The sequence below is a fragment of the Carassius gibelio genome, chromosome A20 (assembly GCF_023724105.1).
Source record: "Carassius gibelio isolate Cgi1373 ecotype wild population from Czech Republic chromosome A20, carGib1.2-hapl.c, whole genome shotgun sequence".
Taxonomy (NCBI): domain Eukaryota; kingdom Metazoa; phylum Chordata; class Actinopteri; order Cypriniformes; family Cyprinidae; genus Carassius; species Carassius gibelio.
Genome location: NC_068390.1, coordinates 12,604,735 through 12,621,900, shown reverse-complemented (window position 1 = coordinate 12,621,900; position 17,166 = coordinate 12,604,735). Strand labels below are relative to the sequence as shown.

At 38.3% G+C, this 17,166-nt stretch overlaps 2 protein-coding genes across 2 annotated transcripts; one reads left to right on the top strand and one right to left on the bottom strand.

Annotated features, from left to right (window-relative positions):
* Positions 1-1,991: 1,991 nt before the first annotated feature.
* Positions 1,992-7,200, bottom strand: LOC127938610 (zinc finger protein 521-like). Its single transcript, XM_052535329.1, has 3 exons — positions 7,040-7,200; positions 6,034-6,231; positions 1,992-5,267 (listed from the first exon to the last, which is right to left on the bottom strand). Exons 1-3 carry the CDS (start codon positions 7,077-7,079, stop codon positions 2,629-2,631), a joined length of 2,877 nt encoding a protein of 958 aa, XP_052391289.1. The 5' UTR covers positions 7,080-7,200; the 3' UTR covers positions 1,992-2,628.
* A 3,910-nt stretch (positions 7,201-11,110) lies between these two features.
* LOC127938961 (proteasome subunit alpha type-7) lies at positions 11,111-14,575 on the top strand. The gene is made up of 7 exons (XM_052535896.1): positions 11,111-11,350; positions 12,112-12,238; positions 12,490-12,614; positions 13,534-13,656; positions 13,743-13,862; positions 13,966-14,028; positions 14,142-14,575. The coding sequence occupies exons 1-7, from the start codon at positions 11,249-11,251 to the stop codon at positions 14,235-14,237; spliced, it is 756 nt and encodes a 251-aa protein (XP_052391856.1). The 5' UTR covers positions 11,111-11,248; the 3' UTR covers positions 14,238-14,575.
* Positions 14,576-17,166: the final 2,591 nt, after the last annotated feature.

The window sequence follows — 17,166 nt, the reverse complement described above, 5'->3', positions numbered from 1 at the left end:
TGCTTTCAGTGTGACTATAGTCATGAAAATAAAGAAAACTCTTTGAATGAGAAGGTGTGTGTTTTTATTTTATTTTACAGATATTCTCGCAGCTCCATCTACTGGTCATTATGTGAACATGCCAAATCGTATAAAAGCTTTCTCACTGATTTTAATGCGCTCTTTCCACTAAATCACAGCAGCCTAAAGACCGAATGTTCTTTGATAAAACTACAAATAAAATTGCGGTACTACTTCAATAATTTATATAAATTATCGCAAATCATATTCGAGTGGGCCTATCATAGTGTGACATCATAAAGCCCAGTAGCTACTTCACACAATAGAATACAGATGTGTAGCCTATTAGTATTATAACTAATGCACACTACTGTTACAGTATTTGACAACATCGTTTAACAAAAAAAGATGACAACAAGTCAAAAACACTATTTGGGTGCTGTATCACATACTAGGCAAATAAGTGTCAATGCTGTCCTATTTCACTTTGCAGTCGTTCATTTAATGTTTCTCCACTGTCTAATTTATCAGTAACTGAAAACCAGAATTTGATCAGACAAATCCTAAACACTGACATCGTTTTTGACCTTTTCAGATCATGTGAGCAGTTATCTCGACCCCATCCACTAGAGGGCCATCACAGCGCCCTTCCTCTTTACTCTTTTTATACTACCTCAGATTTTAAGTGCAACATTGGATATTCACTTACGAGAGTACTCAGATGATGATTTTTGGATATGTGAGACGTGTGAGAGAAGGGTGAGTGCAGTGAAATGGTTAGTGATGCAATGTGAAAAGAGAAAAACAAAGGAGATGATGCTGGATATCAGTAGGAAGAGAAGCCTTTCACCCCAGTTTCCATCCTGGGGGGATGTGGACATGGCATAGTCCCACAGTTTCTTGAGAGTGAGCCGGGACAGCAGGTCAGACTGCTCTGTTAACACCCAGAACATAAAGGATCATGGTCAGCTGTATTTGTTTTTTTTTGAGAAGGGTTAGGTGTAACACCTCTCATACACAACATGCTTATTTACAAGAGCTCTTTCAGTTCATGCCTTGATTTATATGCACTCTTATCCCTTACAGAGGAAGACGAATACTGAATATTTTCACTACTGGCACATCACTATGGCACTGTGTTATACTTTATGTACATTTTTAACCCTGCAAAATCAAAACTCACTGCAGCTGCACTGTCTTTTAAGTAATTTCTCCTCTCGAAAGACGCTTATTGATTCAGGCATTACCCGGCATCATGTTTTCACAGCTGACTTTATCTTGGCCTAAAGCCTGGATACACAAAAGGAAAACCAAGTTTTCTGAGATGATCAGTATATTTCTATAGCATACCATCAATAAATATGTATTATGATTATATCAAATCAGACTGGAGCTGATAATTCATTGACCCTGTCAAATTTCTGATACAGACTTTTGTGTTCTTGAAGCTACAGATTCAGTAACACCCTGCACTCACTGGTAAATGTAGGCCTGAATGTATTTACAATAATTTATTTTTCTGGAAAATGCATTTTTTACAGCACAGGCGTGCCTTGAATGATGTCGCTTTTCCTTCCTGTGTCTACGGTCAAAGCCCAGCGGCTGTCATGGTGATTGAGGGGTATTTCCAAATGAGGTCCTGGGACTTCAGGGCTCTATTACCTCACTTTCCTTTTCAAAAACATGCACTGACATCATATTAGTTGGATTTTTAAAAGTCAACAGCAAATCATTGGGTAGTTGTACTGCTTATAAAATGATCAGCAAATGCACAAACACTCTAGTGTGAGGAAACACTGTAGTATGAAGGAAGTCAAATCCTGCCATTCAATTTCATTGTTCTCCCAAACGTAAAAATGTCTTGCCAAGATGCATTACTGAGCCTTGATACGATACATAACAATATCAAGTAAAACATTGCCAACCTCAAAGTGTAATTTTCTCAAATGTATTACTTTTTATAATCACTTTATTATTTGTATTATTTATTCATGATTTTGTTTACACCCACATTTATATTTCTGCAACAGAGTATCATATGCAGATACACAATTAACGGGACAAATAATTGAAATATTGAATCAAAAATATAAAAAAGGCAGAGATGAAGATATTTTACTAAAAAGACATAATACAAAATAAAAATACAGAACATTTCAACTGTTTTGTGATTATCAGATGTCATTGTCCAAAAGCCTTACTTCTGATCCGTAAAGTATATCAAGAGGCCTGCTTAGATTTCAATTAGATAAAACACTGTGATCTGCAGTTTCAGTCATCAGCAACTCATTACCGTCTAGATCCAGTTCCATTTCTTAAAACAAGGATTTATCTTAAACACAACAAACATAGAGGAAATGTTCCAAATACGGCAGTAAATCTGAGCTCAGAACCTCAGAAGTGTCCAATGAAGATTAGCCTTGAACTTGGGAGAATTAGTCATTTGCAGAGCATCTCAAAACAAAATACTTTTAAAACTGGATGGGAAAAATAAGCCTCACACAAACATCATATGCCTTCACACATTTAAGGCATTAATACATAATGCAATACAAACAGATATTCCAGATCACAAGCAATCAGAAGAGTACATCTATTGAGGTCCTTTATTATGGGTTTGCCATTGAATCAAACTGGTGTGGTCTGGGTGAGAGTGTACTTATTGCTTCTCTCCTTCAGTATGAGAGCTTTAGCTGAACAACAGTTGACCACAGAAATGCTAGTCTTATTGTCTCTGAGTTTATGCTTGAATGTATTAACGTTCACAGTCACAGTTTCCTGCTGAGCAACACTCGAGGAGATTTTAAGGTCAGGATTAAGGTTGGAGGGATCTGTGTAGCTGGTGATCAGATCGTCACATTGGACCTTCTGCATGTGGAAAGTTCCATGAATTTTCAGCTCAAGAGTGGAGGTGACAGTCTGCATGCACACGACACAGCGGAAGCCTGTCAGTGAGTTGTGCAGGTCTGGGTGCCTCTGACAGTGTTCCAGGAAGTCCTCCTCACTGTGAAGTGGAAGCTTGCAGATGCGGCAGTTGCTTGTGTCCAAGCTCCTGCTGTGGGTGACCTTGTGTTCAGTCAGAGTTAGCAGTGAAGGGAAGCGCTCTCCACAGATGGGGCATTGGCAGTGCTTGGAGGGGCCTAGATGAGTCTGGACGTGCTCCCACAGTGCCATCTCAGTGAAGAAGGTCTTGGAACAGTCTTTGCATTTGTGGCTCCCTTGGATTGCCTCCACTTTGCGCTTGAGAGTGCCACTCTCCCCGGGCTGGATGTGGTGATCTCGCAGCTGGTGGTTGGCGAGCAAGGATTGCATGGTGTAAGAAGCTCCACAGATTTCACAGGCAAACATAGGATCATTCAGATTCGCCTTCCCTTTGCTCTCGGTGGGAGGACTGAACAGCGATTCTACCTTACCTTCTCTTATTTCACTATTCACTGGCAGCATTCCAGCACTGTCCTTGGCAACTGGTTCAGAGACATGTGGAGGGGTCACGTTGTTACCTTCATTGCTCTGGCTCTTGGCACAGAGTTTCTCATGTAAGGGCACCTCAAGGGGAGATCTGGTCTTGGTACAGACGCAGGGACTGCATTTGTCGCTATGTGTTGTGATATGATACTGCAACTCTATGTCTGTGGTAAAGGACTCTGTGCAGAAGATGCAAGAGTACACATTGCACTGTTTGTCAAGATGCTTCTGTTTGACATGCAGGTGCAAGTCATGCTCTTGCTTGAAGTCCCATTCACAGGACGTACAGTGGAACGTGGTTCTCCTGTTACTGTGCTCGGAGGCCAGGTGAACCTGAATAGACATCTTGGAGCTGAACACCTTCTGACAAAGGGAACAATGGTAAAACACAATGGTGTGCATCTCAAGTAGATGTCCATGTAAGTCTTTGACGCTGGGGACGGGCTTACTGCAGCTTCCACAGATGTAGAGCGTAGATGTATTGCTAAAATCAGAAACTCTGTGTTTCGTAAAAGATTCATGGTTTGGGAAATCCTTGAAGCACTCTGGACACGTACATTTTGGAAGCATACCATTCAGGTGAGAACTAAAATGAGTTTGAAACAAATCCGGATCGTTGTATTCAGCTCCACAATAGTCACAGATGAAGTCAGTTGAAGATAATGCGTTTTTTTTGCCTGGACTCTTGATAGACTGGGGTGACATCGAACCCATTGTCATCCTTCCCTTTTTATGGTTCATAAAGTGAATGTTCTTGTGTGTCTTTCTGATATGCTGCATCAGTTTTAACTTGCTGTTAAATGTAGGCAAATGAGTGCAGTATGGACAGATTATCAAAGACTTCTGTCCTGTTCTTTCTTCCAGATCTGGATCAAGATCAATGCTCTGGGTTTTACAGTGGGCCTGCTGCACATGATTATCTAGCGTGTCCTTTGTCAGAAATCCTCGGAAACACTGCGAGCAGAAAAAGACATTGCTTTCGATTAAAGCAGAGTTGTGCGATTGCCGAACATGCTCTTGAAGGGCCTTCAGGTCTTTTAACAATGTAGGACAGAAGCTACACTGAAGGACTGTCTGAACGGCCGCTGTGATTGCTGCCTCAAGCAAAACTGAGTGGCCTAGCATGACATTAGCCTCTTTCTGGTGCTCCGTTAGTTCAGATGGAAAAGTTAGGCTTTCAGAACTACAGCTGAACTTGTTTTCCATGTGTTGGGTCTGTGGATGTCCTCGGGGGTTCATGGGGTTGTGACAATGAACACTATTACTGAAAGCCTTGAGTTTTTTGGAGATTCCTAAACAACTGTTTGTGTTAAAATAAGACTTTCTCTTTTCTGCAGAAGCCATTGGCTTATATGCCACCTCTGCAGTATTTTTAGTGGCTGGGCTGGACATGTATGATGTGGCACAGGTGCATTCTGCTATTGAGAGGGCTGACTTATCTTGAGCAGCACAATTTGGAGGTTGTCTTTTCTCAGTGACCCCCATGTACTTCAGTGGATCATTGGAAAGAGAGAAATGTTGGGAGGGTATGGCACTACCCTGTTCATATTGAATACTCAAGCTCTTTTTACTGTTCATGAAGGTCTCACTACTGATATCTTGTTGGGATATTTTAAGAGGTACTGAACTGTTGGCAGGCAAAGTCGTGTTTGACCTCTGACACCGACCAAGTCTCTGATGATCTTTATATGTGTCTCTTATGAATCCAAGGTCACATCCATCTTCATGGTCAGAGGAGAAAGGACCAGGGGAAAGAGGCAAAGCCAGACAACATGCTTCAACTTTCTCCACATTATGATTTACTTTGGACAGAGAAGAGAGGAAAATGTGTTTAAAACATAAAAACCTGAAAATACACCAGCACTGTTGAGGAGTAACACACTAAAACGTAACTAATTGCACTATAACCAAAATGTTATGTTATATTATTGCTAAGAATTCTGCTCTTCTGTTTCAAGAGGGCTGTCTAGCTAAGTCTGACGGGTTAAAATATAATTCAGCTTCATAAGAGCAAACTAAACGCCGAAAATATGAATTGGATGCTCTTTTTCACACTTTTTTAGATGTTATTAGCTCGGTATGTGGCCACATAATGAGCAGTCCTAATGTGGATAAAATTGCTGTCAGTGTGAGAGGACTAGATTCACATTTTGAACAAATGGAGTGCTGCTACTTTAAAGTATACTGAACATGTACAAGAGGAAACCAAAAACGAAACCATGCTACCAAACTATACGCTAAATTAAAAGGATGAATTAACTGCTTTAAAGGATAAAACATATTAAAAACGTAAAATGTGTCTTCACAAAATTAGCAATTGCAATATCCTAAATCCAAAACGATTTGTAAAGGCATGATGCATTCTGTTAGTGTGCAAACAGGGAATTGCAAATGTACCCAATTCAGAGGTCACACAAACACGCAGAAACACTAAACCCTGAATATAAAACCTAGAGAAACCTTTATTCCTTTTAATCTGTCTGTGGAGAGATACAGAGAGAGATGGATATATTCAGTTTATCAATGTAAATGATACTATAAAATGAAGGATAGTGTGGGAGTGTGTACCTGCACCGTACTTCAGTCTCTGTTGGGAGAATGATTCAGGCTGCTGCAGGCTTGCACACTTGTGCTCTTTAGCATCTTCATCCTTCTCTTTTTCAATTCTTTCCCTCTCCTCGTTGTTTTCTTTCCTCCTCTCCCAGGAGTAACATTTCTTCTCCACTATCATGCTATCTTCCTCTTTATGTAACGTTCTGTCTTGACCTGTGGAGAAAAGATTGCGGCAAGAAAGAGTGACAGGTAGTTACAAAGACATTCACATTTAACAACCTACCACTAATAGGAACAAAATATAACAGTACACTAGAAGGGCAAGGTGTGAACAAATATCAACATTTTGATCTATTTTCATCCGGCAGGGGAATACGCTTCTGTTTGCTCTTTAAATAAAGGGTGCACTGAAAAGAATTTAAATACCTAGCCTTCAAAGGTTTCATGGGGTCTTTTTTTATTTTATAATAAAATGCTATGAGCTATAATAAGTGGAGGACTGACTCATCTATTTCAATCGGGAAAACTAAATAAGCAAATAAAGTGCAGCTCCTGTAAGTGCACAGATAGGGAAACCGTTTCACACCAAGCTCAATTCAATTATTTGTTATTATTTATACAGAAATGCTAACTCATTTTATTCTTGTACTCCGTATCTGTATTCTGTGATTTCAAGGTGACATAACACAGGTTTAGATTTGACTTCAGATGAAACTACTTTGTTGTTCTAGAAACGCACTAGCCAACTAATATCACATGACAAATCAATAAATCAATCCGTATGTGCATCACATACAAGAGTGATGACTAACCTCTCTCAATGAAATTACATTACTCAAAAACGCGATTAAAGTTCTCCTCCAAAACAACTTGTCTCCTGTTTTGATCTTTCCATAATCAAAGATTTTCAGCCTAATGATCTGCAAATAATTACAATCTATCAGTCGGTTTATCCCGCACTCGGGTTTCGCCTCAGTGAACAAGGAAGCAAGTGATTAAATAAATAAAAAGCCTTTCGTACCTTTCAAATATCTGGGCTTCGCCTGCTTTCGACGAGACATTGCACAGGACTTGAGGAGCTGTCAACACAAACAGGTTAAGTTTCTGTCCAGTGTTTGTAAATGCAGGACAACACAAGCGACAAACAAGAGCAAATACTTGCGAACTGATTCGGGGATTGGAATAACGGTAAAGCATTTAAATATAACGGGCAAACGGGCTCGCGTCCGCCTACAGTGGCGGGATGACACGCTCTGCGCCACCGGGGACGCGCTCGAGATGCGTAATCACTGTAGCCTACACACACACTCAAAGAAAGGCAGTAAAAGAGAACACTAAACATTGTTTACATGAGAATATTTGTTATATGTGGTTAGGATAGCTCAAATAGTTTGATTTTAGAAGAATATGATGATAAATGTTTGAGTTTGTACTGAAATCTGACTTTTGATTGATAATCTTGACAAATCTGAGCATAGTTTGAGAAGTTGTTGAGATCACTTCTGAAAGAGACATGTCACACAAGTGATGGGTTATGTCCTCAGGAACAGGACAAATGACCTGCATTTAAAGGAATATAGTTCACCATAAGAATAACAACTAAATAAGAAAAATAAAATGAAATACAAATTAAAACAAATAAATTTGCCTTTTTCACTGGAGGAAGAATTATAATTGATTATGCACGGTCTGAAGTTAAATGCATTAATAATGGATTTTTTTTTTCTTTTCACTTCACAATATGTTAATTGATGCACTGGATTATTATGACGTTTTCATCAGCTGTTTGGACTCTCATTCTGACGGCACCCATTCATTGCAGAGGATCCATCGATGCATGTTAGTTACAATGCTGCATTTCTCCAAATCTGTTCTAATGAAGAAACAAACTCATCTACATCTTGTATGCCCCGAAGGTAAGTAAATTTTCAGCAACAAATTTTATTTTTATTTTTTGTGAATTATTCCTTTAAACTTGCTGACTTGCTAAAATTGCATATACAATTAAGATATTCTTGCCTTCTTAAAAAAAATTATAAACAATTGTACATCTGGTCATGACATTTGATTAATTTTACCTGAATGTTTTTTAATTAATTATTGCTTTCATTTCTTAAACAACCTATCAAAAAAAAATGTTCATTTAACATCCTTAATATCTATAACATACCATCAAACATATGGTACTGTTATAATGAAATCATCAGAGGAGTGTCTCATTTCATAATGACACCTCTGTTTAATTTCTCTGTGGAAACGTAGTCATGAGCCGCCCTGTTGGATGGGCTTTGCAGTAGGGAACGTGATTAGATAGCTGGATCCCTTTGGGAGTCTGCTCTGCAATTGCATGTTTCTAATGAGTTTTGAATTAGCTGCTGAGACACTTCTGAGACTGTGACTGTTTTGTGAATAAAGGAGGGGATGTTGCATTGACGACACAACAGCATCACATGTTCTGAGGTGGTAACTTTTTGGGTCAGTTATGTATAGTTTAAGATGATTTTACTTTTAAGGACCCATGTAGGGATTTAAACTGTCTTGGTAGGTGACATTGTGAATCTGCATCACTCTCAACCTGAATAAGTCGTATGAAGAGCTAGGCCATTTGTGAATGTGTATAGACCTATAGTGTAGCTTTAAATAGACGGTATTGACATGCAAAAGCAACCTTTGCGCAAAGGAGATCCTGAAGGAAATAATGGATCAGCCAATCATAGTATCTCAAGGGAGGAGAACTGTTAGTTCTGATTCATATCCTCAAGCTTACAGTTGGTTTTATGAGACTGTCCTAGAACGAATAGTTTAAAGTGAACTACTATAATAATAATAAAAAAAGCTATTTCCCTAGATTGTTCTTTTGATTGATTCACTTTTGAAAAGACCTGGACAGAGAAAGAGAGAAGCTTGTCTAGTGCCAGATGGTTTTTCTTCTGAGGATTAAAGACAAAATATAAAAAATGACTTTTTCATCCTAGAAAAGGCTTTCACAAAACCATAGAAACTTATTTAATGTCAGTTTCCATTGTCCTTTCTTTTTGTGACAAAGAAAGTCATAAGGATGCATAAATGACAGGTTTTTTTTTAATTTTTGGGTGAACTGTCCCTTTAAAAATTGTTTTCTCAAGAGATTTCATAACGCATTCCAACAGAGGGTGCTCACGAGGGGCATTATCATCTTATGTACAGTGGATTCAGTCTTATGAGCCAATTATCTTTATGAACATTTTACTACTGCCAGTTCAAGGAAATGAAAAAAGAGTTGGGGCATTTTTAAATCAGGACATCAAGATTAATTATTGTGTGTTATTAATGAACTTTGAAGGTTAATTTTTATTAATCAGCTAATTACAGAGTCAGAGATGAAGCTGATTGCTAATGATGATGATCCCAGCTCAGTCGGTGAACAAAACCGACTGATCTAGATTGAATCAGGAATGAAAAAAGACTTCAATTCAGTGCTTCTCTGCTTGAAGTTAAGGTCAAGCAGTGGTAATAGGGTTGTGTGGTAGCAAGGTATTTTTTTTGCCTAAAAAGAAGATGTTTACTTTGTAACTGACCTCCTGAAATTGTTCAGCATTCAAAAAAAATAAAAAATAAAATAAAAATAAAAATAAAATATGTGCACAGAAAATTGTATTTAAAAACGAAAAATCTTCATTAGATTTGCAAAAAAAAAATAAAAAAAAAATTAACAATTAAATCTCACTTACTTGTCTCATATTGTCTTATATTATTATATTATATTTTAATGTTTGTATCCCACATAATATATACATTCATTCAAAGACTTGTTTATAGTACAATAATTGTTTTTATTTTATATAAAATAAATATTTTATTAAAAATGTTGCAGTTTAAAATAGCTATAATATCAAAACCGATTTATGTTCCAAATTTGAAATTTATATCATAAAAATTGTGGTTCCTGTGAGATTATTTTTGGGCACTATACCAAAAACAACCACTGGGTAACACCCAAGCTCTATTGAATTTTTCTAATGAAGTCCCAAATCATTTATTTTCTGTCACAATATGACTTCTATTACGAAATAGTCACCAAATATGGAATCCTGACTGTCAGACCTCCAACAATATGTGTTTTGTCAAGATTACAAAAAAATTAGATTTTCTAAAACACAAGCAATGTTTTATATCTTGATTTATACCCCTAAAAGGGCGACATATCCCCTGAGATAAAAACATTTAGAGACAGTTTACAAAAAATAAAAGCATTTAATTTATAAAATGTCAACATAAACCTAATAAACTAATGCTGAACAACTGTGTTTTAAACAGGAAAGTCCCCTCCAACGTGTAAATATGTGAACTATTAAATTTTACCGGAGGATGAGTAGATTTCCCACTGCAGGCAGCCATGCAGGTTTAAATGCTGCCCGTGAGCTAAAGAAAGAATGGAGAAACAAAAGTCACCTCATCTAAATATTCACACAACAAACACCCTTTCCAGATGAAACAATGAAATGAGACCTACGCTTTCACTGCTTCTCCACACAGCTTCTCAGATGTTCGTATCATCCAGGATACGTCACCCCTTTTATAGTTAAATTACAGAATGAGCAATGTGTGAAATACAGTAGCAGGTTTTTACCGTAACACAATATGCAGAATATCATTCTGAACAGACGCTCCCCAATACACTTTTCCATATGTTTATATCCCCCACAAGCTGGTTTACTTCAGAGCAGTCATTGCATTGGGTCATTAGCTAGGTCACACTTTTGCTCAGAGACCCCTTATGTCCCACACAGTGACTCCATAAAAAATGCTGAGGTAGTGAAAGTTAGCAAGCACTACAAAAGGTCTTCATTAGCTTGGTTTCAGGGAATACACAGCTAAGGAATACTAGTGGGTGGGCATTTCTGTCTCTTTGAACACTGCTCCATGGTCTCTGAACACAAAACCCTCTATTCCCAGATGCAATATATTTAATGTATTCGTATTTGTTTAATTTAATTAAAAGGACATTTTAATCTGGCCCCTTGATATTATAAAGGAGAAAAAGTGCTGGCCATCATCATTATCAAAGTCTCTGTCTGTACAATATTTACTTTACTTTTGAGTTTCGTGCTTTGAAGATGACAAGTCCCACCATTCAATGCGCGCTGTTCATGCGCATGCGCAAATCAATTTCGAAACCTCTTGTGCTGCGAGTCTGAAGTCGAGGCAACTATTTCACCTTAATTCGTGCTTTTGTATCTAGTGTGCAGAAATGGCAGCTAGATATGACAGAGCTATAACAGTGTTTTCTCCCGATGGTCACCTGTTCCAGGTGGAATATGCGCAGGAAGCAGTAAAGAAGGGCTCCACAGCCGTGAGTGTGTTTATTTGGCTACATTTGAGCCGCAGCTTTAGCGCGGTGGCTAACAGCTACACAATTATACACTCATGGCCAACTGATCGATGATTATAGACGAAACATGGCTTGATACACAACTAAATACTGTGTTTGATTATGACTGTTTTGAAGCAGCTGGGTCGTTGGCTTTATTAGCGCAGCGATTTCATTGATATGCTACAGCTAAGCGTGACTTGCATGTTGCAGCTAATGTTAGCATGGACTGACGGTCCTGATGTAAACTAAATATTATATATATATATATATATATATATATATATATATATATATATATATATATATATATATATATTGATCACATATTTATGTAAAAGAATGTTAAACACTGTTAATTTTCTTTTTATCATTTTGCTCGTTAACTAATCAATTAATTTACAAGTCTGGCTTCCTTTAAACTTCACGACTGTTAAATAACCCCCATAAGTAATAAAATTCTGTTTTTTTTTTCAGTTTATTTGACATATTACGTTTTATTGGGCTTTACTATAACTATAATTCTTGTAGTTTCGTTCTCAAGGCTGTGTGGGTGTGATGGACAAAAGTCTCGGTAGATGGCGATGTGCCCATAGTTAAACCATAGACTGTATAAAAATATGTTTTCAAAACTCACTTCAACTCAACTTTTACGTTTTTTTTTCTTTTTTGTAAACGTTAAACTATTCAAATGCTGCATATTAAGCTAACCTTGACTATTTTTATTAATATTCTCATACAAGGTTGGCATCAGGGGGAAGGATATTGTTGTGCTGGGTGTTGAGAAGAAGTCTGTGGCAAAGCTTCAGGAGGAGAGGACAGTCAGGAAGATCTGTGCTCTAGATGAACATGTGTGCATGGCCTTTGCAGGTAAGATTAATTCTTTTCCACCTGCACTGTGCTTGTAATCAGTGGCATGAAGGGATAGTTCTGACATTTTGAAGTTTATCAGTCACCATTCACTTTATTTTATGAAAAAATGATGCATAAAAATAGATCTCACAACCAAGGCCACTTGATAATTAATTAAAAACCATTGACTTGACAGAATCGTTTCTTCATCTGGACTCTACGATGCGTATGAGTGATCTGATCATGTTTTTACATGTGTGTTTGTCCAGGTCTGACCGCAGATGCCAGGATTGTCATAAACAGAGCTAGAGTAGAGTGCCAGAGCCACAGACTGACAGTGGAGGACCCCGTTACTGTGGAGTACATCACCCGCTACATCGCCACACTCAAACAGGTGACATCCAGTTCACAAACAGGCCATTTATAGGTGTAGTTCACTCAAATACACAGTCCTGTCATTTACTCACCTTCATGTTGTTTCCGGTGCCCTGCTATTTTATCCTACCCGTCAGATTTTCCCACCAGTGTTTACATCATATTGCGTCCTTTTTCTCATGCTGAACAACAATATTTAATGTATCTGTATTACTGTAAGGGTAGGTTTAGTGTTGGTGTAGGTGTAGACTTTAATAAAACACAATCTAATATGTAGAAAGAAAAAAATATATACTGGTTTCCTGTAGCTGTATCCCTTCTAGCTACAATATATAATGCATAATTACTAATTTGGTTTACTGTAATGGTAGGTTTAGGGTTGTTATAGGTGTAGACGTTATTAATCCATAACTTAACAGAAGCATTTTCATTTTCGAATAGTAATACCCAGTGTTTTAATAGGAGCTAGCAAAATCTGACGGGGGTAGGGCAAATCCACTGAACTACGGATGTGTATGGTTAAATGTATTCTGTGGAATATAAAAAACAAGACTGAAAAATTACTCTGTTTTTTTCATCTGTACGGTGAAAGTCAGTGCCGTCCAAATTTATTTGGACACCAGAGTTCTTCAGAATATTATTATCGGTGTTTTGCAGAAAAGGGAAAGGCATAAAGGTTTTTAGCCACTCAAAGATACTAAAAACACAAGAAAATGATCTGCTCGTGTTTAAAAGAACACTGTATGGAAATTATTTAAGTCTATTGCAGCCTTTGTGATTCGATAACTGCAAGGTCATAGCGCTTTGATTGATCGTGATTAATCATGGAGTAAATCATGAATTTACAGAAATGACCTTTGCAGTAGTTTAAACTGTTACAGTAACTCACTCTTTTGGATATTTTGCTCTCTGTGTTCATTGTTGTGCTCGTGCATCAGCGCTACACTCAAAGCAACGGACGCCGTCCCTTTGGTATCTCGGCCCTGATCGTTGGTTTCGACTACGATGGGACTCCACGCCTGTATCAGACGGACCCCTCTGGAACATACCACGCATGGAAGGTAAAGTGAGAGCCGTTTGTCTCTATGAAATTCAGGTGTACCTCTTTTTGTGACCATATTGAACCTCTCCTCACCGCTGTCATCAGGCAAACGCTATCGGACGCAGTGCGAAGACGGTGAGGGAGTTTTTAGAAAAAAACTACACGGATGAAGCCATCGCAAGCGATAATGATGCCATCAAACTGGCCATCAAAGCCTTACTAGAGGTAAACACCATATACCATAGTTACATGCATTCAAAACACTCTCATGTCGTGAAGCTGACAGGATCTAACATGTTTGCAACTGTATATGATTTGTGATACACAGGTTGTGCAATCCGGGGGCAAGAACATCGAGCTGGCTGTGATTCGAAGAAACCAGCCCCTAAAGGTAAAACATTTGATTTATTTGATTTTTTTTTCTTCAAGTATTTACAGTTGTCTTGACGACATTCTTGTAATTCGTCTAATGTTGGCGCGTTCCTTTCATCTCTTCTTTCACAGATTCTGGAGTCCAAAGAGATTGAGACGCTGGTCGCCGAAATAGAAAAGGAGAAAGAGGAGGAGGCAGAGAAGAAGAAGCAGAAGAAATCTTCATAAATCACTTATATAATTGTGTAGTTCCTCTCTTAGTTTTGTTTATATGGGCAGAAGCTCAGGCCCACACTGTACCCTCCTCCCCTCCGGCCTCTCATCTGTTAAGAGCACGGTCTCTCAGTCTTCTGCTCAACCCTCAGTATCTGTCAATATGTTTTTGTTCAAGGAAAAATTTGTATAATCAATCAAGTAATAAAAGCATGTTCAGGTTTGGGGGTTACCAAGCATGCACTTGCAGGTCCTGCTCAGTTTTCACACTCTGCTTTTTGCTACTGCTGAGAATTCTGGGGGAATGTGCTCTTGACTGATGTTTCCTAATAAACTCTTTTGGTTTGTACAAATGGACTGATGTCTTTATATTGAGGTGATGAAAACCTAAGAACATCTTTGATGATTATGATTTACAATATTAATGTGGGATTTATGCGAATTCATGTACTACCATGGTTTTATCAAGACTGGGGAATATACAGTATATATTTTTTTCTACATAAATATTAAGCAGCCATCACAGGAATATACTGGTATGTTAAAATATGGCTTATAACAAGTAGAATACAGTTCTAAGCTTTATTATAACTGTTTAATATTGTACTATTGTACAATAGTTGTCTTATACAGCTGCTTTACCAGTTTGACAATGGTAATTGCTTCTGTCAGCTCAATCAGACAATTATGACAATTTAAAAATCAGCCTTCATCTGCAAGGGTTCAATATTTGACCTGCTCTGAGTTATACAAGCTCACAAGGTTGGGCAAGAAGACATTTTTAGTACCATTTGCCTTTAATACAGCCGTCAACTTTTTTAGGATAAAGTTATACAAGATTTGAATAGTCACCAATTGAAAGCTGTCTATGAAACATTAACCAGTTACTTCAGAGATGATGTTGGGAATGTGCTCCAAGTTGTTTTTACCTACTATTCTTTACTGATGAAGTCCTGACATGCAGTCTGCATACAGTCATAATCATAGTGATGGCTACTGGATTTAATAACACATTTCAAATTTAAAAGTGATATTTTTTGACAATTCAGGAGATTAAAATGTGAAACCCATACTGGCAATTCAATTTATTCATTGAAGTGAAAGCTAGATTTCAAATTTTTTTTCAATAAAAAAATGGACAAACAAGATGTTACTGTGTTGAATCATCTTGAGTAATAAGAAAAAGAGAAAAGCATCCCATCAAACGCCTCTAAACATTTTGAATCTTCTGTAGTTGATCAATCCAAAACAACTCCTCGATGCATAAACTTTTCCAGTATCACTGAAAGACGAAAATACATGAGCAGATTCACAGACATATTATCTGATATCTATGATTTAATTTGTTAGAGGACTCCGAGTTAGCCAAAAGGGGGTTATTTTCTTAAAATTTTTACTGATGTTGTGGGACAATAAAATGGACGTGTTTAATTCTGACGTCTATGAACCACTTTTACCTCAGCTGACCTCCTCTGGGAGAACCAGTCCCGTCCGAATGGGGCTTTAGTAACTCAACGAGCTCAAATGTTGTTTACAATGTTCAGGCTGTTCTGCCTGAGAGGAGTTTTGGAGCGGGCGGTTTGGGAGGGAAAATGACTGTGTGCCCAAGAGTATGAATCGAGACTAGGCCTCAGATAACATTAAAAACATCTTTGTTTTCACGAGCGCACTCATGCATAATATTAATGACGGGTAAATTACCTCTGTCTTCCTCCATTTGACGAGCTGTCAGAGGGACGGAAACCTAGAACGCACACATACTCTGTGTGCCTTTGATCTGAGGCAGTTAGCAGCAGCGCATGCAGATGATGATCAAATCAATAATTAATTTGAACAATTTCACTGGCTGCTCAATGAGTCCAGCGAGCACAAAATGTTTACGCATTAGTCAGAATGCAGCACCTTGAAATGCTTATTTCAAGCGTCCTAGACTAGAGAACCCCGAGTCACAGCTAAGTATATGTCTACATGCTCTTTAGAAGTTCGATTTAAGTCTGACTAAAACAATATTTTTTTAATGTCCTCCAAACACTACACTACCACTGAAAATGCACCAGTCTGTATACACGTATGTTAGCGGCCAATCCTTTAAGCCCTGTAAGTTGCGATGTGGGGTCTCCATGAATCGGACTTGTTTGTTGATGATCGATTGGATTGAGATCCGAGGAATTTGGAGGCGAAGTCAACACCTCAAACTCGTTGTTGTGCTCCTCAAACCATTCCTGAACAATTTTTGCTTTGTAGCAAGGCACATTATCCTGTTGAATAAGGCCACAGCCATCAGGGAATACTGTTTCCATGAAAGGGTGTCCATTGTCTACAGTACAACAATGTTCAGGTAGGTGGTACGTGTCAAAGACATCCACATGGAAGGCAGGATCGAAGGTTTCCCAGCAGAATATTGCATCCGCCGGCTTGAATTCTCATTCCAAGCCATCCACATGATGTAAAAGAATTTGTGATTCATCAGACCAGGCCACCTTCTTCCATTGCTCCGTGGTCCAGTTCAACAAACTGCGATGCACTGTGCTTCTGACAACGTTTCATCAGAACCAGCACACACCATCGGACCACATGGGCCACCCACAACCCTGTCACCGGTTCACCACTGTTCCTTCCTTTGACCACTTTTGATAGATACTGACCACTGCAGGCTGGGAACACCCCTCAAGAGCTGCAGTTTTGGAGATGCTTTGACCCAATTGTCTGGCCATCACAATTTGGCCCTTGTCAAACTCGCTCAAATAATTTTTCCTGCTCCTAAGTGGACGCACAAATCATTTACATGGTTCAATGTTAGTGTGATGTCAATCTACATCAGCAAAATGCTAGGGATTCATTCTAACATCCAAAAAGAAGATCACTTGTCCTCACCTACAGGTATAACAATGTAAACTAAACAACTGAGTGAACGAATCCAAATTATTCTTTTTGGTAAACAGAT

Bases quoted from the DNA above. Each gene is read 5' to 3' on its own strand.
- LOC127938610 (XM_052535329.1), bottom strand. From the start codon at position 7,079: ATGTCTCGTCGAAAGCAGGCGAAGCCCAGATATTTGAAAG. The intron at 6,232-7,039 runs GTACGAAAGGCT...TTTTCTCCACAG, and splicing joins GAAGCCCAGATATTTGAAAG to GTCAAGACAGAACGTTACAT. The intron at 5,268-6,033 runs GTACACACTCCC...CTCTGTCCAAAG, and splicing joins GAGACTGAAGTACGGTGCAG to TAAATCATAATGTGGAGAAA.
- LOC127938961 (XM_052535896.1), top strand. From the start codon at position 11,249: ATGGCAGCTAGATATGACAGAGCTATAACAGTGTTTTCTCCCGATGGT. The intron at 12,615-13,533 runs GTGACATCCAGT...CTCGTGCATCAG, and splicing joins ACATCGCCACACTCAAACAG to CGCTACACTCAAAGCAACGG. The intron at 14,029-14,141 runs GTAAAACATTTG...CTTCTTTCACAG, and splicing joins GAAGAAACCAGCCCCTAAAG to ATTCTGGAGTCCAAAGAGAT.